Source organism: Hibiscus syriacus, unplaced genomic scaffold (genome assembly GCF_006381635.1).
Source record: "Hibiscus syriacus cultivar Baekdansim isolate YM2019G1 unplaced genomic scaffold, ASM638163v2 tig00109924_pilon, whole genome shotgun sequence".
Classification (NCBI taxonomy): Eukaryota; Viridiplantae; Streptophyta; class Magnoliopsida; order Malvales; family Malvaceae; genus Hibiscus; species Hibiscus syriacus.
Window position 1 is genome coordinate 578,628 of NW_024062530.1, and position 26,886 is coordinate 605,513.

General features: G+C 31.7%; 3 protein-coding genes and 1 pseudogene across 4 annotated transcripts; 2 read left to right on the forward strand and 2 right to left on the reverse strand.

Moving 5' to 3' along the window:
• Positions 1-373: 373 nt before the first annotated feature.
• On the reverse strand, positions 374-3,164 carry LOC120210499 (probable 2-carboxy-D-arabinitol-1-phosphatase). 2 transcript variants are annotated; one of them, XM_039209225.1, is made up of 7 exons: positions 2,751-3,164; positions 2,519-2,670; positions 1,353-1,472; positions 1,181-1,280; positions 859-998; positions 680-774; positions 374-538 (listed from the first exon to the last, which is right to left on the reverse strand). In XM_039209225.1, the coding sequence occupies exons 1-7, from the start codon at positions 2,902-2,904 to the stop codon at positions 412-414; spliced, it is 888 nt and encodes a 295-aa protein (XP_039065156.1). In that variant the 5' UTR covers positions 2,905-3,164; the 3' UTR covers positions 374-411. The 2 variants fall into 2 exon arrangements, with proteins under 2 accessions (XP_039065156.1, XP_039065157.1); XM_039209226.1 differs by having other exon boundaries at positions 680-759; positions 2,751-3,163.
• Positions 3,165-4,477: 1,313 nt separating this feature from the next.
• LOC120210501 lies at positions 4,478-6,510 on the reverse strand. Its single transcript, XM_039209229.1, has 8 exons — positions 6,314-6,510; positions 6,128-6,217; positions 5,532-5,591; positions 5,388-5,427; positions 5,170-5,263; positions 4,980-5,039; positions 4,805-4,896; positions 4,478-4,574 (listed from the first exon to the last, which is right to left on the reverse strand). Exons 1-8 carry the CDS (start codon positions 6,418-6,420, stop codon positions 4,488-4,490), a joined length of 630 nt encoding a protein of 209 aa, XP_039065160.1. The 5' UTR covers positions 6,421-6,510; the 3' UTR covers positions 4,478-4,487.
• A 7,694-nt stretch (positions 6,511-14,204) lies between these two features.
• Positions 14,205-16,477, forward strand: LOC120210500 (E3 ubiquitin-protein ligase RMA1H1-like). The gene is made up of 2 exons (XM_039209227.1): positions 14,205-14,357; positions 15,624-16,477. Exon 2 carries the CDS (start codon positions 15,628-15,630, stop codon positions 16,327-16,329), a length of 702 nt encoding a protein of 233 aa, XP_039065158.1. The 5' UTR covers positions 14,205-14,357; positions 15,624-15,627; the 3' UTR covers positions 16,330-16,477.
• A 9,022-nt stretch (positions 16,478-25,499) lies between these two features.
• Positions 25,500-26,849, forward strand: LOC120210421 (annotated as a pseudogene).
• Positions 26,850-26,886: the final 37 nt, after the last annotated feature.

Consider the following 26,886-nt stretch of genomic DNA (forward strand, 5'->3'; position numbering starts at 1 on the left):
ATGTTTTGCATTTAAGCCAGTTTATTTATACCCTGAAGCTTTCTATTCATGAATGCACATTTTATACGATCCATATGATCTCTGCGGGTCTATCTTTGATTTTTCTACTTCTTTAGCTTCCATGGAAGCCATAAAACAAGAGAAAGGGAAGGGAATTTTCTTGCTTTCAGCAAAGCAAAGCTACTGTTGAAGACTTTTGATGAAAGCAAACTCAGTTTAATCGAATTTTGTTCACCCTAATCTAAAAAAAAAAAAAACTTCGATTTGGAAAAATAAGTACAACCCTCCTACCAGCTCACTTGGGCCTTTGTTCTGCTGGTTAAGAATGTGTAGATCTATATTATGTATCACTATGTTCATATGAACTAAACAATGGTTTCTCAGTCTTAACAGCTATTGATTCAAACAGATTCAAGAAAGATACACGTGATCGCTATACATATGAGCAGTCATGTTCAAAGACTGGAGCATTGCTTCCCCTCTTTTGTTGAAAACAAACGTGGATATACCACCATTGTTCACATCAATCGACCGAAACCTGAAGCATGAAAAAGAAACCATTAAGAACCGCCGAAAGCCAAGCACAGACCATTTACGAACAACGGGTGATACGCAGATCGCGGTTGGTTTTTGAGTTCAACAAGATGCCTAGAAACACATTGAGAAGAAAATGGCATACCTCTCGGGGGGAAGCCCTAAAGCTGAGCAGATCAGTGCCCTTAACATTGATTTGTGCGTGACAACCAAAAAGTTTTCTCCCTGATCAATGATGGACTATTCTTACTCATCAATCAGATCAATTGGGCAATGCAGAAATGGTAAAAGTTACAGAAAAAATGAAAACAAAAGATGGCATACGGGTGACAACAAGATTTCCCTCCAAGATTCTCTTGCTGTTGCCCACAGTTTCCGAAGAGGGTAGACGCCGTTTACGTAGAAATTTGCCGGATCCTCTCTCCATGTTGTGTACTCCTTTGGATATATCACCTTAGCATCCACTGCCTCCAAATTCTGAATATCATTTAGTCTAGTACTAGTAGTTTTTGCATTATTCCAAACCAGAATGAGCTAATCAAGTTAACCGATGTTCAAAACCAACTAGACGATGACTTCTACGTAGACCAAGTTAGTAATGTACTTAGACAAGTTGTGAACAAGTAACCAATTGTTAGAAACAGACCATTTTTCATGCCTTCAAGGAAAAAGAGATGGCACTCCTTCAGTGAATCAAGGAAAACCAGTGGCTCTTCCCTCCCTTGCCATAACACTTCGGCAGTGGTCTGCATTGAAGAAAGATAGTCCGATATAAAAAAGAATCGTGTACGGCTAACCTTAAACGTCAGTAGTCATACCTTAGCACGGGATATCGGACTTGAAAAGCATTGATCAAAGTGCATATTCGAAAGGGCCTGCCTACACCTCTCAGCTTGCTTTATCCCAGCTTCTGTTAGAACAGATAAGTTTGAGCTTCCCTGTAACACAAAAGATAACAAAGTCAGCAGTTCAGGAATCCATGGGATTCCGATACAAATGGAACTAACTTATATTTTGCCCCGACTCTTCGTTAAGCTAAAAATACTCATACCGAACACCTGTATCTGATATATCCGTGTTTGAGACACATCCGAATCCAAGTAACATAATATAACTTCATTTATGTTCAGTTGTTGACAATGAATCAGGCACTTGTATCGGACACACCAGTTTTAACTTTCTTAAATTTCAATGTTCATCCATCACATTCAAATAGCTTCATTTCTCTCATTCATGGACCGAGGCACGTTGTAGGTGGGAGGGGTAATGTCCTTCCAACTTTCCGCTGATAATTTTGAAATTATTGAAATTATATCCTTGTCTCTCCCACGTATTTCTGATTTAATTATATTTTAGGATTTGTTAATTTTAAAATTAATAAAATTACACTTTAACTCCAATTTTTTCTAGTTTAACTATTTGTTTAAGATCTTTTAATTTTAAAATTATTAAAATTAAGCCTTTAACTCCTTTAATTTTTAGGGTAAACTACACCCAGGATCATTTAATTATGAGAATTCTAATTTAACTATCAATTCTTTTAATTTTATCAATTAGACCACTATTTAAATGATGTCAATCAAACCATCAATCGTTAAATGTTAATGAAGAGAGTGATGTGTCAATTAAAAAAATTAACATAATTTAACATTTATTTTTCGTTAGTTACATATATTATCAATTTGGTCATAATTTTAATTTAATTAAATAAATCTAATTCTCTAATCAAATCATGGTGAGATTAAAATCTTCATTTTCAAATTTCCATTTTTAAGTGGTAATAGAGGCAGTTTATCCTAATTCTTATAGTTTAATTACTTTTTAAACCTTATTTAGTTCAAAATTAAATAACTTAACCCGACTCCTACGCTCTCATTCATATTTCATACCATATCATTCCAACTATACCCACCAGCCAACAGCCACAACACAAGCAATAACTTGCAATCGAAACTAAATTACAAGAGAGCTAGTGGCAACAAACCTGAACTTTACCCTCTTTATTCCAAGAGCTGAGGCCATGCCTTACAAGAGTTACCTTCTTTGGGGACGATAAAGACTCACGAGTAAGTGATATGGTAGCTCTTTCAAAATCATAAGCAGTACCAGTCAAGGAATAATCATTTTCAAGCTTATCTGCGAGATACACCATAACAATCACCTTCAAATTACAAAGAAAAAAAGGGAAATGGAAATGGAAAAAGCAGTGAACTTACCAGCAGTTACAGGGCCCTGATCTGCACCAGAACTCGAGCACTGAATCCTAGGACTGGAACGACAAAGATTATAGGTTTTAGCTAATCTAAGATCTTTTTTGGAGGCTATTATTGAGAAGAAAGGGATGGTTAAGGACAGAGCTTCACAAACCATCTTGTTGAAAGATAAGGGCGAAAGAAATTGGTTATGGATCCATGATTCGTTGCTATATATGTATTTGGCCCTTATGGGCAGTTGCTTGTGGGTTTCAGAGGTAGTTAGTAGCTTGGTGAAGATGCAGAAAAGGGTTTCAATGATCAAATCTTTGATTATTAGGAGCTTGGGTACTGTAATCTAACTTTGAGTGGTAGGGGTTTGTTTTGCCTGTGATACGCTGAGGTTTTGGGTCAGCGATTATTATCCTTACGTTGATCCGATATCTCATACTTTTAATATTTTTTCTAGAAAATATCGGTATTTATTCGAAAACGGAACGGAAGATTCCATTTATATAATTATATACCGTGAGATTCGGTTTCTATTCCATATCATCATTTTTTTTATTTTGAATTTTGAGTTAATTTTATAGAATTCAGGATAATTTATGTAGATGTATTTCTTATACATTTATATTTTGATAAATATATATATATTAGTATATAAAATGTTAGATTAAAGTATTAAATTAAAATTTATTTTAACTTAATATTATTAATAATTTAGTATTTTATTTATTTATTTAATTTTAACAATATATATATATATATATATTGAAAATATATTAAATTAGGTTTGATTGAATTAGTTTAGAGTCAAATTTCTAATTAAATTTTTAATCAAATTTGAGGTAAATAAAAATATGTTTAAATATAAATTAAATCGAGAAAAAATATTATTATTATTATAATATTTGATCAAGTTCAAAATAATAAAAAATAATATAATCAACAATTTAAATTTACATATAATCTGATTTTATCATATAATCAACAATTTAAATTGACGTAATTAAAATTCAAGCTAGTCTGATTTCATCATATCATCAACAATTTAAATTTACATTCACTTGAATCTAAAATAATTAGATAAAAATAACCCAATCAAATACCTAAAATAACCCATAGTACAAAATGCTTGAAACTCCTAAATCACCAGAGAAAAAACCTATTAAATCTCAACCTCACTTTTTAAAAGTATTTTATTACATTATTTTTTTACCACATTTTTCAAATACAAATGATTCGATCTAAAACAATTTAAATTTGAGTAATTTGATTCAAAACTATCCCAAACCGAAATGATCCCATATCAATTGGCCCCAACAATTCTATTTGGACAATGGGTTTTTGAAGTGGGCTTTCCAATGACATAAAACATTCGTTTTACAAAACAGTGCATTAAGAAACGATTCCTCCCGTGCTTTGATTAAAATCTACCGATACCTGTCTAACCTATCGATTCTTTGACTACATTTATTTATGTATATGTTTACTTGAATTATCAACGTACAGAAATTAATGCTGATACTATATTGCAGATAATAGTAAGACCGTCTGTCATCAACTCTAGCAGTTCCACTAGCAAAATGATAAAAATGGAAAATAATTTTTCCTACAACTGGCATTTGCAACTATAATTGCTATACTGAAGTAGAAAACGCATGCAAGTTTTGGTTTCTGTAAAGCATAAACGAGACATTACCAAAGGATAATCTCAGCGAGAAGATGTAGCCGTGTTTGTCTTTTGAAAACAATTCTTCAATCTTCAGGTGTGACGTCTTCATCCGAGCCATTGTCCAGGAAAGAACCAAGAGTTTTCCTCAAAATGCTGAAAGTTCTGTCATCCTGCATTTGCATCAAGTTAAATGGATATTACAGCTTTTCGAGGGGCACTCAGAACCATATCCCAAACTGGATTCGTGTATGTATAATATGGTAGCTTTGACATTATAATTATTTAATAGAGCTAGCATAAGTAATCTAATTTATTAATAAAAAAAAGCTTGATGATAATTATTTTACGAAATTAAAAGATTGTGACTGATAAAAGTACTGGATTTTCATTAGTTAATAACCTGTTTCTTTTTCTTCAGTGACTGTTCCAACTGAGCAATTTTATCAGCACAGAATGTCTCTTGCTCAGATATCAAGCTCTTCTCTTTCTTCCCTAATATACCAACCAATGCTAAATTAATATAAATCAGATTCCATTAAAACCAAAGGAACGGTATTTTTGGATTTGTAGCTCACTCAGTTGTTCATATCGCACAAACAGCCTTTCTTTATCTTCTTTAAATCTGGAAATTGTATCTGTGAAACAACATTGATATTTAGAATACAATCAAAACTATGAATAGGCATAGGTAGCTTTGATTTTTCAGAAAATTATGACAAATTTGCATCTATTACTACAAAAGACTCATAATTCATCAGGAGCTACCATTCAGTGCCTGCAGATGGATAGTTTTTTCTTTGCAGAATTTCTCATAAACCTCTTGGAACTTTGCAGTTTCATTCTTCAAGCAATTTTCACACTGAAAAACAAAGCAATCGTATTAGCATCTCAAGCTTTTAAACCATATATTAAATCCCATTGACAAATTCACTTTCATCACTCGGTTTAAATGAATGAGCCCTGAGATCCTTATAAATTTATACCTCTTTTGAGCTCTTTGTAAGTGCCTTAGCAAAAGTTTGTCTAGAGTAAACAGAAACAAAAAACAACAAATTACTATATTTGGATTACCAAAAATTTGCTTAAATTTTGGTTTAAAGTTGGATAATAAGTAGGCTATTGTTTACCTTTCCTTCTCCAATTTTGACTTCAGATCGTCAAGCTTAGACCTAATCTCAGCAGCCACACTGCCAACGAAATTTAAGAGACAAAATAAATTGGCAGGGTTTGGCAAGAGTTTCGGTGGAGAAAAGGAAAAGAAAAGGGAACCTAAAAGAAATACAACAGTTTTGCTATTTCATTTTGCTCAAATTAAAGTTAGTCATGTGAAGAATGCATCAGTTCGTGAAACCATTTGCATAAACATAATGATATTCATCAATCGGCGAATTATAATAATTAAAAGGAATACATAGCAAACAGCAACGCAATGCATCAACGATTCAAATCTGAAAACAGCAGAAATTCAGTGTCGGAGATCAAATTCCTTGCAATTATCAAAGCTAACAAACCAAAACCATACATCAAATCAAATCGAAAAATAAAATGTAAAAGAATACTTAAAATCCAGATGAAATTGGGGGGGGGGGGGGCTTCATCGTTGACATTGTGGAGGAGGTGACGAGGAAAGCGCACAGAAATCACAGTTCTAATCTAAACATTTCCGTGATCATTAAAAAAATCCAAATAAAATCGTTTAAAAAAGAAACAAAATCTACATTACCTGGAAATCGTCTCTTCGTTCTTTTTTCTCCCGTCCTTATGTGCTTTTTCTTTGATCAGTTGCAGCGCAGACATGATCCCTTTTAGTTCACTGAAAATTTCACCAAAATTTTCATAAAAAAATATTTATCAAAAGAAAGAAAAAACGCAAAGAAAACACAGCAGCACGGTTTTCGTAAAGGATGACCTGGAAAGATCAGGATCGAAGTCATCAACAAATCCGGTTTTCTGATCTGATTTGCCGAGCAATGACTCCGATCCTCGCTTTTTGGTTCTTGTTTTGCTAGTTGACATTAATATTTGATTTCTCTTTCCTTTTTGAGGAAATTTGGAGTTGGAAACGGATAATAGGATGGCCGGTGACGTTTATTCTCTCCCTCCCTCCCTCTCTCTCTCTGTCTCTGTCTCTGTCTCTCTCTCTGTGTTAGATAGTGTATATTTAAAATAAAGAAATAGGGGGGGAAATTGGTGGAAGAGACTTGGCCGTTTGGACGGAACTTCCGTTTCTGTTTCGCGCTCAATTGGCGCTCTTTTTCTCTCAATTTAAATATTCAAACATTTGAAGAAAAAAAAATTAATACGGTTAATATTCAAAGGGGGAATGTTCAATTTATTAATTTGGTTGATAGACAAATCAAATTGATTAAAATTGAATCAAAATAATTTTTTATTTTTAATTAAAATGAACAGAATTTTACTATTTTGGCTGATTTTTAAATTAACTGAAATTCGTAAAAAGTTTTTTAGGTAGAATAATTCAAGTTTAATTTATGTATTTTTTTCATTTTGGTTTGACCTTAAATTTTAATAAATGGTTGTCTTGATTTTAATAGGTCGAAATATATGTGTAATAATACAATAATATTTAATTTTTTAATTCTATTAATTAATTAATTTTAAATTAAATTAATTGATAATCAAATTTTGAAAACTTCTTAATGATGAATTAATTTAATATCTAATTATCTGATTTACTAATCAAATTAAATAGAATTAGAACAATAAAATCCCCAACTAATGGACATATTTTATAGTGTTGATAAATATTGGTTTAAATGTATTTCGGGGTATTGAACTATTGATTCAAAATTCTATGGATTTTTTTTTTTTGAAAATGAGCGTTTTGTATATATTATTAAAACAAATCATATACAAATCAAACAATGACAAACCCTAATCCTAAATGAAGGGAAAAAGAGTACGATTTATCCTTATCACAATGGCAAAACCAATTCCAACCATAGAAATCAACACCATCAACGTCCCCCTGCACTCGAAACAAAGTGGAACACAAAGCAAAACACCAATGCAGCAGACAGATTAACGCCACCTGCTCTGGGGCACAACAAAAACAAAGAAGATAAAGGCCAGAACAGCAGCAATACATCATTCTAATAGACCCACTAGCCACTAACTCAGCACACAACCAAATAGAAAGAAAACAACCAGGATCAGACAGCCATGCCAAACAAAAACACAGAAAAATTGGTGAACGACCTTACGCCACAGCTCCACCACTGCAAGGAAAGGGGACCAAAGGGCAGACAACACCCAACCCACTAAAAACCCCAAAGACATGAACGAGCACAACGAAACCAACGGAACCAAAATCAATAGACCACAGCACCACCCAGATATCATCAGTAAAGTGCTGCTACCACCAGAGATCACTTCAGCAGCCCACGTGAAACAGACTGCTCCCAGAGAGTAGCAGACAACTCGCATCTTACCTCTGAAGAACGGGAAATGCTACGGCATTTGGGCATCTAAAAAAGTCAACAGAGGCAACGGCAAACGGCCATTTGCTTTTACACCAAAATCCAATTCTGAGAACCGCCAAATCAAACGAACGCTTCTCATTGACACTACTGTTTTTAAACACTATATCATTTCTGCATAACCATATCGTCCATATAATCCCGAAGAAAGCTAAATTCCATAGAGGTTTGTAAGGCTTATGAAACATAAACCCATCCCAAGCAACTAGTAAATCTTTCACCTCACCAAGAATCACCATATTTATTTTCCCAAAGAGCCCCATCTTTGCCAAATTCTCCAGACGACCTCGCATTGGCAAAATAAGTGGTTTGTTGATTCTTGATCTTTTTTTGCAAAAAACACACACACAAGAATCCGCCCTCGAAACTCCCCTCTTAGATAATTCCAAGAAAATAGGAACTCTACACTGCACGGCCTTCCACACAAACGCTTCGACCTTGGGAGGAGCAAGGTTAGCCCACACTAACCTAATTTATCAACTCCAACTCCAACCCTAACCGCAAACTCACAGTAACTTTTGGGGGAATACAGCCCATTCGACGTGCAAGACCACTTCAAGCAGTCCATCTCGAGACAATTCTGCACTGCCCTGTTGATTGTTACCAGAAACTCTTCCCATATGCAGACTACCCAATCAAACAACACCCTTCGTAACTCAATATTCCAAACCCAAACACCGTTGATCTTTGAGCCAAAGTCGTCTTCCCAGACTTTTAACGGCAACACCGAAAATCAGTGGAAACGCCAATTTCAGAGATTGAACGTCCGTCCACTTAACGTCCTAGAAGTCAATATATCTTCCGTCACCCACTACACAACGGATGTTATTCACAAATGGGTCATCTTCCTTTGCTAAAGGACTCGTGATGTTTCTCCATACCCATGACGTTTTCCTCCTTTGAGCTGAACTCGGAATAAGAGAAAATTGATTATACCCATATTTAGCAAGCACCAATCTTTTCCAAATACACCCGAAATCGGACCCAAACCTCCATAACCACTTATTAAGTAACGATCGATTCCTGACACTAACATCAAAGAAACCCAAACCACCTTACGATCTTGGTTTACAAACCTTCTCCCACTTGACCCAATGGATTGTCCTACCAGTCTTAGCACCCCAAAGGAAAAAAACAACTATTTTGTTCAGCCTCGAAGCCACACCTTCAGGCAACTGAAACAATGATAAGTAAAACTCCGGAAGATTCATCAAAACTGATTTTACCAAGGTAATTCGACCTCCGAATGAGAGAAGTTTTCCTTTCCACCCATCAAGTCTTGAGAGGAATTTGTCCACGATCGGCTTCCACAAATCAGGAGAATTCCTTGGATACCCTAGAGGCAAGCCTGGATACTGGGTTGGAAATTTGTCCCAACAACAATTGATTGCAGCAGCCCACTCTTTAGAGATGTGCTCCTCAATATTCATCCCATACGGCTTCGCATTTTTCAAATTGAGACTTAACCCGGAAGCCACTTCAAACAATCTGAGCAATCTATTAATATTTTTCACCATTCCGAGATTGACCTCAGTAAACACAATTAAATCGTCTGCGAATTGGTGATGCGAGATATGCAGACTATTGTTACCTACCACCACACCATTAATCAGCCTCACTTCCTCCGTTTTACATAGCAGACCACTCAACGCTTCGCCTACTAAATTAAACAACAATGGTGACAACGGACAGTCTTAACGGACCCTCGTTTTAGGTTGAATTTCTTCGTAGAGGTGCCGTTAACCAACACAGAGATAGACGAATTCGAGACAAAAAGTTAATCCAACTCCTCCATTTCTTGCCGAACCCCATCTTCTTCAATATGAGCTCCAAAGGCCCAATCTATCGTATCATATGCCTTTCTAAAGTCTGCTTTGAGGACAATAGCCTCTTTCTTGTTCCGCGACAAATCATCGATGAATTCGTTTGCGATAAGGGAACAATCTGCGATTTGTTTTCCGGCAATAAAAGCAAACTGATTATCCCCCACCACTTCAATAATGCAGCCAGCCAGTCTTCGAGATAGCATCCACGCATAGCTGCCGATAGATGGAAGAACTGTTTTTATCACCAGCCTTGAACCACTTCAATCTGGACTTTTGTAACCAGTCTCGCTCCTCCCTCCTATATTTCTCCCATATTTTAGCCCTAAGAGAACGAATCTCAGCCATAACTACACCATTGTCAGGGGAAGCCACCAAAGATCGTTGGAGAGCCTCGATTTTTCCTTCAATTTCCACAATGGATTCGAGATCCTTTCGACTGGAATCATTTACCCACACTTTCGAAGCACATTTTTTCAACAAGCTGCTAATTCCACCCCTTTGGTGCCTACCGCAAACTTCTTTTATCTGATCATTGTACCCTTGAACATCCGCCCAATGTGTAAACCATTTGAAAGGTCGCTGCCCACAGCCCACCGCCCACCTTTTCTTCCTTTAGCAGCACAGGGTTGTGATCCGACAGACTTCTCAGCAATGTGGACTGGGCTAAATGAGGAAAGCACAGCAGCACCTCCGACGAAATTAGGAATCTATCGAGGCGGACCGAAGAACCCCCTCTGAACCATGTGAACTGGCACCCTGACAAAGGTAGATCGATAAGGTTCCTATTCTGAATGAACTCTGAGAAATCTTTCACTGATCTCACGTTAGCATCGGCACCAACTTTTTCCTCATCTGTTTTAACAGTGTTGAAGTCTCCCCCAACAATTACTGGCAACCCCAATCCAGCGATATACCCCTCAAGATGATCAAAGAACTCCTTCCTCTCACTTTGCCCGTTTGGTGCGTAAAAGTTTATTACCCCGATCTTCAAAGAGCATTGCGCCAACGGCCCTTCCGAAGCCACATATCTAGGCTGGAGAAATTTCCTTTCAACCTTAAAAATTCTGACGGAACAGTAACAGAATAGATACTTTTTAAAATATTTTACTAATTAAAAAACATTTTACTAATTATTATATACAATACAGAGATACTTCAATTGCATGTATATATATAATTATATGGACAAATAAATATATTTTTGGAACTTAAAATTGGTTTGAATGTGTAATTTTGATCTTTTTTTTATTAGGTATTTTAACTTAATATTGAGTTTTAATTTGACAATAGTTTTTATTTAATTATGTATCTAAAATCGATTTATTGATTTAAATCGTAGCTTATTAGTAAAAAAAATTCACATTAGGTATGAACCGTTTGGCGTGTCCAATTCGGTTCGTATGTATTTTTTTATACAAGATTCTTTTGGTAAAATATTTATCAGGATTTATATTTTACCATTTATAGTTGTTATTATTTAATATAATTTATGATCATTAGAATAATGTTTATGACAATTAATTATTTTGTAATTGCTATGGGATCTTTTACCATTTTACCTTATATTGAACCTATAAATGGATGTTTATTTTTTTTCATTTCATATGGCACACTAAAAGAGAAATTACTCTAATCCTATAAGTAAAATAAATGAAATTTGTTTTGAGATACTTTTTGAAACTTTTTCTTGAGTGTTGCTTTGAGTTGAGAGAAAGGCAATATTATTAAAGTTCAATCCATTTTTCGGGTGTATGAAATTTTGAGAGTCGTCCTAATCTCAGGGGGTCATTCGTCCATTGTAACGATTACACACATCGAGACAAATTCACTTCAAAGGCAATGGTTAATACCACGACACAATTAGTCAATTCTTTGCTTATATATTTTTCCAATCAAAACTAACGTTTTGTTTTGCAACGGTATATTTTCCAACACATGTATGGGTCATGTATACAATTACTCAATAAATCTATGTTTAAAATATTATATTGTTAAGTTACGTATATGATAATATGATCTAATACAATAGTTTTAGTTTTAAAAATTTATATATTATATCAATTTAATCTTAATTTAAAATAATTTAATAAATTTAACTATCAATATTTAAAATTTTTATCAATTAAATTATTACAAATTATCATACTAATATCATAAAAATAATTTTAAATAGCATTCATCCTGAAAAATAATTTAACTTTCTAAAAAATAAATTAATTTAAAATAAAATATATAAATAAAAAAATTAATATTATACTTTAATTTTAAAAGCAGCATGTGCAGATAATTGGGGGAACAAAATAATGCAATGTTTTAGATTTATAAGAAGCATCCGACTGCTACTACATGATTATATTCCCAAAAGTGATGGACGCTTATCATAAGGATAAAATTATAAAGTAGGCTAAATTTATTGTAAATTGTATTTTTCTTGTAGTTTATTCTAAAATGGTTTTGGCTGTTGAAAGTAGTTAGTTTTTTTTTTCGTCAAAAAGTATGTGAGACCCTCATACTTTTAAAAAAAATAATGTGGTCCTCATCCTTTTTTATGCTGGCCGTTAAATTTAAAAAAAAACTTAATTTGACCATTTGACTAATGTTTATGTCATTGACCTGGTGGTCCATTATGGTTGGTGACATGACATATGAGCTAAATTAATTTTTTTGGTCGAGTTTAAGAGTCAAATTAAGTTTTTTTTAAATTCGTAGAATTATTTAAATTTTAAATTTAAACTATACAAATATAAAAAAATATAAAAATACTAAAAATAAAAATTAAATTACTAAAAATTAAATATATGTATATATATTTAAAAAATTTAAAAAATAAATTATTAAGAAAATATGAAGAAAAAATGAGCAACTTGAAAACCTGATTAAATATACTTGCTCTATTTTTTTAAAAATTATGATACTTATATTATTTTAAAATCTCAACCTTTAAGTTAAAAATAATAATTTTAAATACATATAATAATTATTTTTTTATTATAATAATAATGTCAAGTAAATTAATATTCAATAGATAATTAAATAAAATGACTCGAAGAAATAAATTGATATTAACCTTATGTTTTCAATTGTTTCCAGCCGATTTATACAAATTCTTTTATTTCTTTCGTCACAATCATTAAACATTTTATATCATTTGTACCTTCATTTTAACAAATCATCCATAATCCAAATTATCCAACTTTTCAAAAGAATCAAATTTCTATATTTGTATAGTTAAAATTTAAAATATAAAATATTTTGTTCTGAAAAAATCAAATAAGCCCTTGAACTTTTAATAAAACTTAAATTGACCATTGAACTTGACAAAAAAATAATTTAGCTCATCTACCACATCACCAATCATTATGGACTGTCACGTCAGTACTGTAATGGTCAACGACAAAAATCATTAATTAAAGGGTCACATTGATTTTGTTTTCTAAGTTTGAGCGTTACATTAGGTGCAAAAAAAATGACAAGAATTACATTGATTTTTTTTAAAAAAAATACAAGGACCTCACGTACCTTTTTATCTTTTTTTATTAATCTAGAATAAGTATAAAGTAATATTTATAAAAATATAATTCTTAATAATTTGATATTGAACGCTTATATTATTGATATTTATAATATTCAAATTTAAAACATCGTAAAATAACAACGATTTCTTAACTACTAAAATGACATGTTTTCGCTAAAATAATTAGTTTTTAATGTTTCTTTATGTCACCCAAAAAGAAAATATTTAGTGGCACCCATGTGATAGTATTTATCTCAAAATTGATGCAAACATGTTAAGAGTTGAGTTTTTTTATTTTATTATATTAAATAAATAATTTTTATTTTAAAATTTGAATCTACACGATACTATAATAATAAAATTAGACTTAATCAATTCAGGTTTAATTTTTTCTCTATTTTAAATCTAACTCAAAAAATTAATTAAAAATTTAATTCTTAATCCGATCAGATTTAATATAATTCTCAATTTTCACACTTTTTCTTCAAAATAATTAAATAAAATAGTAATTCCTTAAATTTAATAACGTAAAATTAAAATCATAAATTTAATACTTATATACATGAAAAATGAAAATTTCATAATTATTCTAAGTTATTTTTTATATTCAAACTCAATCTAATAAAATTAAAAAAAATATATTCTAAAATTCAAATTTTATATATTAAAAAATTAATCCTATCACACCGAATTAAAATTCATCAAATATCTTTTTTCTTCCTTAATATCGAGTGTCGTTTTTATAATATTTAAAAAATAAAAAATAAAATATTTAATATCATATAGATATTAAATTTATATCAAATAATAAATCATAAAAATCATTTAAACAGATATGCATAGTTGCATATGCTGCACTGTTTATCAATAATGAACGGTATTCTGCTATTAAATGGGCCTCTTCGATAAGACATTAAGACGCGCGCTCTAATTCCATTGCCAGATATCTTTCTCCTTTTACCCCTTTTTTTCCATATGAAAACAGCCATTGAATTGAGGGCTTAGTGGATTCTTTCCTCTATAATTCGCCCTCTTTTTATATTTTTTGTTTCTCTTTCTAAACGACATAAACACAAACTCAAGGGTTTGTCGAATTTCCAGCTCTTTGATTAGGTAAGGTTTCGGTTATTGATTCTATTTTGTTCATTAATTTTCATTTCGATTGATATCTATATCGCTCTCTTTTGATCGAATAAGCTTTGGGTTTTTTCTTTCTTTTTTCTTTTTGGAATTGAAATTGCCTCTTTTATTTTGATCGGGAAAGTTTTTCTTCCGATTTCCATGGATTTCTTTGACAAACAAGGTAGAACTTTACCCTTTGGTCTGTATTCGAGAATTTGAAGAAATTAAAGAAACCCAATTCTGCAGAAATAAGAATCAATGGATAAATTGCTCCCGGATGCTCGTTTATGATTGTGCAACTTTGATTAAAAATAATCATGTTCCGATAGGGAAATTAAAAACTCGGTGTTATAGTTTCCGAATTTGTTCTTAGAACTCAATCAATTGATTTCTTTTTAGAATAAAAAAAAGGATAGAGTTTGTGTCGGCCATGTACCATTCATAACGAAGGGGACTGTGTCGGTGGTGGATTCGTGGAACATTCGTGAATTAATAATTTTATGGGTTTCAAGGTTTCATGTTTCACCCAATTTTAACCTAAAGAAGTAGAACATAATAAGGTGCAGTCTGCTGTTTTGTGCTTCATATGAACCATTGTGTCTTCTCAAATGGTTCGAGTTTTTTTTATCCCAGCTCCCAGGTGGACGTTTGGGCCAAAATGGTCATTGAATTTGCAGCTAGTAGGCAACTTGCAACCAAGGTTACAGGGAAACCCTGAATCAGAAAACTAGGTGTCTAAATCGATCAGTTTATGAACACCAGAGCCCCGAAGTTACTGTAGGAGCTATCGGGAGGGTGAGTAATGGGTATATGTATATATCTATACTCATATTTTAATACGCATTGTCTAAGGTTCTTTTTACCCTGGGAAATGATTGGATTTTTGTCGAACACTAGTATTTTTTCATAAACCAGTCTCTCAAGCTAGTTACTACGTCCTATAGGTGTTTTGAAATGCATGAATGTAATTTGTGGTCCCTTAAATTTGCTGTGCCTTTTCTTCTTATCCATTTGGTAGAAAATGTGAATCAAGCTATATGCGCTGGTACCTTATCTGTTTGGTGCTTATCATGACTTTGGCCCCTCACATGTTTCCTGCATATATTGCTACCTGATTGCAGGTCTTTTGTGCTATTACATCATAGTTATTGTCTTTTTTTTCTTTCTGTTTTCTAGCCAGCTTTGCTCTGTGTCTAGTTGCTTGATTGTTGATCCTGAGTGTCCTAGTTGTTAAATATGAGTTTCTTTTTTGAACAGTTCCATGGATTTTGAGCAATATTATACTCAGGAATGGAGGGCCATCCCCGGTGCTTCAAGAATCGAGAATTTGAGTGGTAACTTTGACTGCAATATCTGCTTAGACTTCGCACACGAACCGATTGTTACACTCTGTGGCCACCTCTACTGCTGGCCTTGCATCTATAAGTGGCTTCATGTCCAGAGTGCCTCCCTTGATCAAGATGAGCATCCACAGTGTCCAGTTTGCAAAGCTGATATATCCCACACCACCATGGTTCCCCTTTACGGTCGTGGCCAATCTGAATCCGAGTTTCGAGGCAAATCACTTTATGGGGGTATGGTGATACCCCCTAGACCACCTGCTTGCGGTACACAGCCTTTTTTATCACCTACATCCCCAAACAGTCGGCAGCTTCCTTATCGCAACCCTTATCAAAATCAAAACTACAACCCCCATGCTTACAATGAAGATGATCCATCTTCACCGTTGCTTAACGTTGGGGGCAGATTCCATCACCCCCTTGTTGGGTTGTTTGGAGACATGGTATATGCAAGGGTGTTTGGAAACTCGGAAAGCATATACGCATATCCGAACTCACATCTGGTAACAGGAAGTAGTAGCAGCCCCAGGTTGAGAAGACATGAGATGCAGGCTGACAGGTCACTAAACAGAATTTCAATCTTCCTCTTCTGTTGTTTCCTTTTGTGCCTGATTGTATTTTGAGCTTCTTATATTTGCCAGTCCTTTTCTGTATAAATTGTAAAGAATCAAGATGTAAGCTTGTGGTATAGCCGCTTAGGCAAATGAGATCATACTGTATGATATGCTATAATATAATATCAGAGTTTATCTGAAAATTGTCATTTTTTTACAACTGCCTCTACCAATTCGATTAGGGAGCAAAGGGTGTTTAGTTGACTTGAACCAACGCCAATTGCATCATTCGGTCCTTCAATTTTCACCAACTCTACAATTTAATCCCCACTACCGCATTGCTCCTAATTGAGTCATCGTGTGGTGCCTTGACGTTGGAAGGTAAATAATAGTAAGTGTTGTACACCCTACACAATCTTCAAACTATAGCCTCGAGAACTGTAATAGGATATGAAGATAAAATCTCAATCATTCCAGGAGGAGTTAAGTCACAATAAGCGTTTGATGTCCTACATAATCTTCGGATCGTGTCTTCCTCTTTCGTGATGCTCCTTGAGATTCGTTGTAAGGTAAAGAAACAAAATCATATGTATTTTATGTCAACGAGTGAAACTTGTGATTAATTCATGAAAAGGGGATATATCTTTTTGATAAAATGTGGTAATGAGGGGAATATGAAGTCACAGTCACAGCCTTAATTACCCCAAAAACAGGTGTGGTCACAAGTTTTGTCGGCAAGGATCAGTGAGGACGCATGTGTAGAGCCAGATGCTCCCCTCTCAACTTCATTTATCACATCAATGACTTGCTTAAACAATAAACCAAGGCTCAATATGTAAGGACCACCTTTTAAAATCAGGATCGGTTAACATATCATAATTGCAGCAACATTGCGTTATGATCTAGGAGAGACTTGGATAAGAGAACTTGCTTCAAATTAGGAAAATCCGAAATAAATTGAGAATCCCAAAAAAATCTATCCAGCCTAGCTAAAGTTGGGGGGTCTCTATTGTTGCTCCAAGTGAAGGCACCCCATTTAACGGTAGATCTACAAGAGCTGCATCCAACTTCTGAACATATTAATAATAGAAAATTTCAAATTGCCTCCACTTTTCTCTTCAGCGTGAAGAATAGAATTGAAGTCTCCCCCTAAACACCAAGGTGAACATTGAGAACTCAAAAATGACAGTAAGTCCTCAAAGAATTCCCTCTTTTCTGAATCAATCGAGGGACCGTAGACATTCAGGCACCCGCACTTCCAATTATTAGATCTCAAAGTCCCCACAATCGCAACAAAACTCCTGAACACATACTGAGATTCCGCTTGGAAAAAATCCTCCTCCCACATACTTATAATACCCCTGCCGAACCAACAGATGGAGAAAAACAATGGCCAATATTTACATCATTCCAAATGCGCCTTAAAATAAATGGATTGAAATCAGAAAGTTTGGTTTCCTGCAGGAAAATGGTCATACGGTTTTTGACAGGAAATAATTCTCCTCGCCACTCTTAATTTCTCCTTTCTTCCTAAACCTCTGATATTCCAAGAAATACAAGCAAAATTCATCATAATAACCCAGCAAAACCCTGCTTAATTACCCACTCTAAATTCCTCCTCAATTTCGCAAACTCTCTTCATCGCCACATTTTTCCCACCTTTGAACAAAATTTGTAGAATTTTACTCACCTCCCAAACTGCTCTCGCCTCCTCCACACTTCTTAGTTCTTCCAGCAAAGGAGACAAAGAAGGAAAGTTCATTTCCGACCCAAGCTCATCAATGGCTTCCCGAATTTAACGCCGAATGGACCTTCAATACGCCGCATCAAAAAATCCCACACCAGGACGAAAATTAGAAGCATGAATCGAGCCAGAAGAACCAAAAAATCATTCTTTTACTATCTTTAATCTTTTCAGTCTTCATCCAAAATGTGTTTATCATAACATCAAATTTGATCTATACCTTTTTATTTTCATTATTATTCACAAAACTTATTTTTTTAATAAAAAATATTTTAAGTTTCAAATACTTCAATTTCGAAAATTCACCTATTCAAAACTATAATATGAACTCAAACTCTCAAAAATTGATTTTAATTTTATTTATTTTGATATAAAAAAACACCTTTAACATCCCAAAAATAAAACAAATTACATGAATTGAACAACTCATCAATGACCGATAAATTTTCTTACAAATATAATAACAAAATCTTAAAATAATCACGAAACGTTAAATATTATTTTGATAAAAAATTAGTAATTAAATTATAAAAAACAATTTCAATTACTTATTTATCAATTAAACCATATAGTTTATTGTCTAAATTAATATAATTGAGTTTCAACAAATCCCTGAATGCACTTCACTTGGACATCCACTTAACCAGAAACAATGATTATTGATTAAGCAGCATGCAAAGCATGTGCTTAGTGAATGATTATTAGCCTTATCCTTCTTTTTCTTACGGGAAAAGTGTCCACATAACGTTACATAGAGTGTTTAATTCTCAAATTAATCATCCGATTAATTCCTTAAATTGAGTATTTTCTACAGTAAATTTGGGATCTTTCGACGTCTTAAGGGTTGAATCAGATTTTTTTGGCGTCTTGCTTTGGATCTCCTGGCGTCTTCAGGCATCTTATTTGGGATCTCACGACGTCTTGAGGGTGTTGTATTGTTTATGGAGATCTCTAGCGTGTATCAAGAAAAAAATTTGGCCTTTTTACACAAATATCACCTTAACATAAATTAATTACTTGTTAGGCACTGTTTAAGAATATTTTACAGATCTAATAAAATTTTAAGAATATCATTTTAAATAATATGAAAAGTTTTGATATTTTATAAATTTATTTAATTATAAAATATTTTAAAAAATATTATTTTAAAATATAACACAAATACACATCTTTTAAGATGAACTTATAAACTTCGATCTTACAATGTACCAGATTTATGATAAAAGACACTTTCCTTTTCATTAAATTTGCGTAAAATACATTTCTCGATATATTATATATAAATATATGTTAACTATTTTTTATTTAATTTTAATTTAAGTTGTATATAATTTTAAGATATTTTTTTCTTTTTTCCTGGACACCCATAAAATAATAGCACGGTAATAACGATTTAATGATTTATAAATATTAAATTAAATTGAAATTTAATATTAAGTTGTACAAAACTAAAAACTTATATATTTTATCATACATTATACTAAAGTTCGATATATTTTTGACCGATACTTTTTGGTGTTAAAATATTATTGTAAAAAGAAGAGAGAATAGGCTACAATAGAAACATTATTAAGTGGTGTGTCACTGATATTTTAGGTGAATTATATACTTAGTAAACTTATATAAAATTTATAAAAATTTTATAGAAAGTATTTAAAAATTTGTTAGATCCGTAAAATATTCTTAAATAGTGTCTAACAAGTAATTAATTTATGTTAAGGTGATATTTGTGTAAAAAGGCCAAATTTTGGAGATCCATGCCGGGAGGTCCCAAGCAAATCGCCAAAAAAATATAATTCAACCCTGAAGACGTCGAGAGATCCCAAATCTATTGTAGAAAATATCTCATTTAAAAAATTAATCGGATGAACACAATAATTTGAGAATTAAAATAATCCTCTAGCGTTACCTGAGCACTTTTGCGGTAAGTTTACACATAACTACCGAAACTTGTAACTACTCACATACGAAAATGTACAGCCTGTCGTATTGTAATACTGTAGCTATTTACTTTTATTGGATAAATGAAATTCAAAATTTATCCGATAAATAAATAAATAAAATAACAACATATAACAAGAAATTCAGCCGTAATATATATAAAGCAAAAAGTGTAAAGAAAAGGAAAGGCGAAATTATTGGAAAGACGGAGTGGGTTGGGTTGATTCACGACCATATAATCTTGTTTGAACGCTAGTTTAACAGTCAAATCAAGTGTGCCACCTACTCTAATCCTATCAATTTTTTTATATCTTAATTGTCTAGACATGGGTATATGTCGGGTGATATTGAGTTTTTAATCTATTCAAATTTTGTTGGGATATTATATTTCTTCGTCTGTCTTTCAAATCGACTAAGATTTAAGAAATTTTTTGAAACTCGAAGTTTTAGCATAATTTTTCGAGTAAAGATATAAATAAATAGAGTTATAAGAGATAATAAGACGAGTTCATTGATTCAGTAAGTTTTTGAATAAAACAATTGAGAATAATAATTATAACGCTAGTGTGACATAAAGATAAAGTTGTAAAAAATATTATTTGGAGGAAGAAGATAAAATAAAAAATTATATAAATGACACATAAATTTCATATTAATAAAACGTAATCTAAATCAATACACGTGATTATCATATCATACTTTCACTTATGAATTAATTATCAAATGACTAAAATAGAAGTAAATGAAAAAATTGGTGAAATATTTTAAAAAATTTAAACTTTAGTAAAAATTGAAAAAGAAATTTAAGTGATAAAGTCATACATTTCCTGTCCCTACCCAAAAAGTGCACTAATCACACTGCTATTTAATTGACAACTGTGATTTTTCCATAAGCATTTAATGATGACATTTAATCGGTAGTCTTATAGGAATACTACTTATTTTAAATTTATTTATATAAATTAATATACAAATTTTATTTAGGAAAGTAGCATTCTTCTGATAAAATAATTGTGTAAGTACAAGCCGGGTAGCCAATGAGAGCACTTACATGTAGTACTTATCACTAATTACTCCTAAGAGAGTATGTTCAAAATATTATATTTAAATACTTAAAAAATATCATATCTAAACAATACGAAATATGAGAATCTTGAATCTTATGATTAAAATTTATTGATTTTAAACTGTTAAAGTTATGTCTTTTATGATTAAAATTAATATGAATATTCGAACTCCTAATAATCAAAATATTATAAAATAATAATATAAATAATTAAAATATTATTTTTTAAAATTCAATGACCAAAAATAAGTTATGAAACACACGTCATCATTTTACCTAATTATTTTTAATAAAAATCAAAGAAATCAATCAATGACGGCACATCAAATCGTATGGGACAAAATTACAAAGAAAGTTAGGGCAAATCCTTGCATGTGGTCAAACTTTCACGGCAATTAATTCTTCTATTAATTTTAAAATTGTCGGGATGAATGATTTGAAAGCTTCGTATATTTATTCATATTTATTTCGACTAAAAAGGATGGAAGGGAAGATTTTATATTGGAGATGTAAAAATTTAAAATATGTAAAATTGTTAATTTTTAAAAGTGTGAAATTAAATTAATATAAATATAAAATAAATCTAAATTATAAAAAATTTAATTTTTTAAAAAATTTATAGTGGTCTATGTGATCCTTGTGTCCATTTACGTATAATGGTGGATGTATGTGATTTTTAGGGTGTTCATTGAAATTTAATTTTTTTTTGTGTTAGTTATCCATTAATTTTACTGATTGTGTCTTAAAATTTTATTTATGTTCATTTATACAAAAAATTTATATTATTAATACATATGTGTTTATTGTAAAAAAAAATTGGATCTTAATGTATATATACGCTTATGTATACAAACCCTAGTTTTCTGCATGTATTATACATTAACTTTGAAATTTCACTTAAATCAAACAATCAAAAGTCAAGTTTTTTTAAAAAAAAATTGTTTGACAGAATAAATATCTAAAAAATAGTTAGAAAAACATCTTTTACACATTTCAACTAAATAAACAACTGTATTATTGTAAGTAAACAAAGAAAAATTAACGTGGCAAAATTATTTTGTAGTCCTCGGATTTTATATAATAATTTAAGTTGGCCACTTTTAGTCTTTATATTTTTTAAAAATTAAGTTTTCAGTCTTAATCTAAACAATAGCTATGATACCAGTTCAGTTAAGTTATACCATTAGTCACGATATAGTGGATAGGTTACAAATTTAACTCATATTCTCTAATTCAATCATTTTAAATAGGCATAATAAAAAAAATAAGTGTTCAAATTATTTTGTTTGTTAACTTTAGGTGTTTAAAATATTTTTGTTCAAAATAATTGTTTAACGTTTTCAACGTTACTCTTTTAAGTGGCTACACCATAACGACCGTTAAAAAATACTATTATCTTTCACATGTCACAATTATATTCTTTTCAAAATTTTACTTTTAAAAAATAAAAATAAAATAATATTATTATTTTAAATTAATAAAAAAAATATTAATTTAAAAAAAAAAACCATTTTTGTTAAATCATACAAAAAAACCTTTCCAACCACCGCTTATTATTTCCGGCCACCACCTCCGTTGACAAATAGCCACCCATCAATCGACATTTACCCACTGACCGACCATCACTTTCACCGTCGCTCCTAAATTTTCAAACCCTAAATCTCTAAAATCTCACATACTCAAATTCGTTGAGAACGACAGCTAATCATGCATGTCCTATTTTCATTAAGTCTGACCACACTTATTTAACATATTATTCAGTCAGGTGGTGGATCCATATATGTATACCTTAAAATTCAAATTTTTTTCGATTAATTATCTATTTTATTAATCATGCTCACTTTAAAATTTTAGTTGTGTCCATTCTATTAAAAAAATTATATTATTAATATATATGTATTATCCTAAAAATTATTTATAGATTCGCCATTGTATTCGATTACATTTTGGTTATTAGGTTTGAATTTTAGTTTGTCTTCTTTTCGTGATTGCATATTTTTTAACTGGATTTTGGAAGCTTAAATTTGTTACGGCCTCAAAAGTTCAAAATATTATTGTAGAGCTTGTTGCTGGGTAGATGTGATGCAAACTGAGAGCATGGGTTCCGATTGAAAGAGGAAGAATTATAGACTAAGGGATGTTCGCCGGTGAACGGGGGACGGGGATTAGGGGTTAGTTCCCCCTAAAAACTGTTTTGTATAGAAAATCAATATTAATTTTTATTTTTAAAAAAAATATAAATACATGTCGAATAACAGTATTTTTAAACGGTCATTATGGTATATGCACCTAAAAGAGTAATGTTAGAAAATTTAGACACATATTTTAAACGAATTTTTTTTTAAAACTCTTAAGTGAACAAAAAGTATGATTTAGTCATTTTTTTCATCAAGCCTTTTAAATATACATAATTTAGTCATACTATCTTTTTATCATTTAATACAAGGTTATAAATTTAAAATTCAAACAATATAAATATTAATATTGATCAACTTAAAATATAAAGATTAACCTTAAATTTACACATAAAACACGTGTAACACAAAATAGAAGTGCCATGCAACTTGAAGTTTCACAGAAATCAAACAATCAGTAGTCAAGTTTTTGACTAATCTTTTGGGTGCTTTTTGTTTTTTCCCCCTCTTCATTTTCATAATTTTCGCTTGATTTAGGTAAAAAAAAATATTAATTTATTTGATTTAAAATAATTGATAATAGATCGTCTTACAATAAAATGATAAATAAAAAATAAATCACAAAAAAGTACATATAAATTTTACGTAAAAGAATTTAAATAGAAAATGTCACGATAAATGAGAAAAAATTTCAATATACCGACAATAAATATAAAAATATTTCAAGAATGCATAAAACGTTAGAAGTATATATATATATATAAACACATAAAATACTCTCGTTTAATCTTATTCTATCGTATCATAAGATTCGTCTCTCACACATTTATTATATATCCTTATTTGTTTCTCTCAATAGTTGAACTATATTTTAATATAACAATTTAAGGAAAATATTTTTGGATTTGAATTAAATTTGTTAAAGTTTTCAAAAATAATTCAAAGTTCTTAAAACTTGGAATTGAGCACAAAATAATTTTCTGGACAAATAATGTCGATATTGTTCTTACAGTGTCGATACCTCATGAACATACTAATATTATTCACATGGTACCAATATCAAAGGTAAGGGAAGTATCGATACTCACTAGGTAGTATCAATACTACCAGTATTGCTCAAATTCCAGAATGTAAAAATGGTACCAATACCCAAAGGGGTACCAATACTACTTTGTATGATAGTATCGATACCATCAGGCCCCAACGGCTAATAATGTCTAGTTGATTTAAATATAACAAAGGTAGTATCGATACTCCCTTTAGGAGTACCGATATCCTCTGTTCTAGGCAGCTTTAACGAAAATTGATCCCCAACGGCTCCAAAACACCTCCAACGGCTAGAAACGACCACAACAACATTTCAACATATAAATATAAGTTGAGGACACTTGAAGAAAGGTGAAGAAACACCTATCAAATCAATCAAACACAATAGAAGAGTTTTTCATTCTTATTTTCATTTCATTTGTAAATATTGTGTTTGTGTGAGCTTAATTCTTGTAAACACCCTACCTTTGAGAGATTTATTTGTTTACTTCTTTTTATCCTTTTGTAAAAAAGTTTGGTTCTATTTTAGCCAAGTGAAAAAGATAGGGAGTGTAAAGGTTATCTCTTGATCCTTAAAAAAAAGAACAAATTAGTGAATTTGTTAGAAAATCATTGGTGAAAAGCTAAGGTAGTGGATGTCGACTTATTTAAAAAGTCGAACCACTATAAATAATTATGTTTATTGTTTTATATTTTTATCTTCTTACTCCCTAAACATTTTATTATCAATTCACCCCTTTCACATTTTTCAGTTATTCAATTGAGCCTCTTCAAATTCCTAACAATAATTTTTTGATTTCTCCCAATTTATTTATACATTAAGTGAGTTACACTTAAAATTTTCAGACCAAATCATAACAAATTTGAATAATTTATTTTAACACATCCGATATTAATAATTATAAAAAAAATTCCCATGTGCTCAAATGCATGGAAATCTTTATCATTTCAATGTTGTGTCAATATGTCTTAACCCTTTCGCCTAATAAGTTAAAATAAACTGTTCATTATAGAATATATATATATATATATTGTTTCTTCAAGCCACTGTCCCTGACAACAAAGTTGAATTATCTGAATTTCAAAGCCAATAAAAAAACATAAAGAAAATGAGTAAAGAAAGTAAAAGAAATACAGAGAAAAGCAAACCACTTTCCACGGCACCGGTAGTTTTCAAGAGGCGTGACATAAATATACACCAACAACGAAAGAAAGTTGTAGAAAACAAAGGCGCGCGCTTTAACTCTTTAGGGTATATAAAAGGAAAAGACTTGCTAGTAATTAATTTATCATTCAACAGGGACGTGCTTATGAGCTGCGAAATGAGTTATTATCAGACCAGCTCGTCTCCCCGGAGCAAAGGGCCAGCTCCGTTTCTGTCCAAGACTTATGCTTTGTTAGAGGAAGAAGGTGGTGCTGTGGAGGATAGCGGTGGCAAGAAAATAGTGTCGTGGAACGATGAAGGGTCGGGGTTCGTGGTGTGGTCGCCGGCGGAGTTTTCGGAACTGACTTTGCCTAGATATTTCAAGCACAATAATTTTTCTAGCTTTATTCGCCAACTTAATACATATGTGAGTTGTTTTCCTTTCCAGAGCCCAGTTCTTTTCTCCCAACAATATTTTCAACTTTTTTCATACACGTGTTTTTTTTCCTATTTAGCAATGCAAAAATTCTAATAATGGATTAACATGAGATGTTACGATACTATCGTATCTCATGGAAATTTTAAATCATAATATGATTTAGGTATTTTTTTTCATTTTTTCATTTAATTTAATTTTTATTCTAAAAAATTTATAATTGAAATAATCATATTGAAGGATCAAATTATCGTGCTAAATGAGGTTTTATAAAAAAATATATTAAAATTTTAATTGAAATATTTAATAACGTTAAATAATGATGTTATAAAATTAGAGGATCAAATTATGTGAAATTAATACATAGATATTAAAATCTAAATCTTAATATGGTAGAAGAACCAAGTGTTTTGAGAAAAATTCATGATATAATTTTAATTGCAATGATGTTAAATAAGGGCATTATATTGTAAAAAAATAGAGGTATTATAGAAATAGGGGCTCAAATTTTGCAAATTAGTTTGTAGGGATTAAATTATAAATCTTACCATTGTAGAAGGACTAAAACCATAATTAAATAAATCATTAATCTTTCCAAAAGGGAAATAATCTCAAAATGTTGTAATTGTTCTTGGCAATTAGTAGGGGTTTAAGAAAACATCATCAAGGAGATGGGAATTCAAGCACGACAAGTTTCAGAGAGGTCAGAAGCAAATGCTAGTGGAGATAACTCGAAAGAGGACGGAGCCAAGCGTGTTCCCTGCTTTCTTGAAGGCTTCCTCTCGTCCGACGAAGATCATCACATCATGAATGGCATCGACGATGAAATGAGCGTTCATCGTCAGACACTAATGGAGGAGAACCAGAATCTGAGGAGAGAGAAGGTGGAGTTGCAGACCCAAATAGCACAATTCAAAGCTCTGCAGATTAAGCTGTTGGATTGCGTTGCTCGGCACACGGAACCAACAAGAATCGCCAGGAAACTAGCACTGCTAGGTGACTATATAGCTAGCTTGATTCCTTCTGTCTTGATATTCTTCTATTGTAGCCAGAGGTTATACTTGTGTGGTGCTTGACAAAATAAGCAAAGAATGGGAAACAAAACGAAGAAAA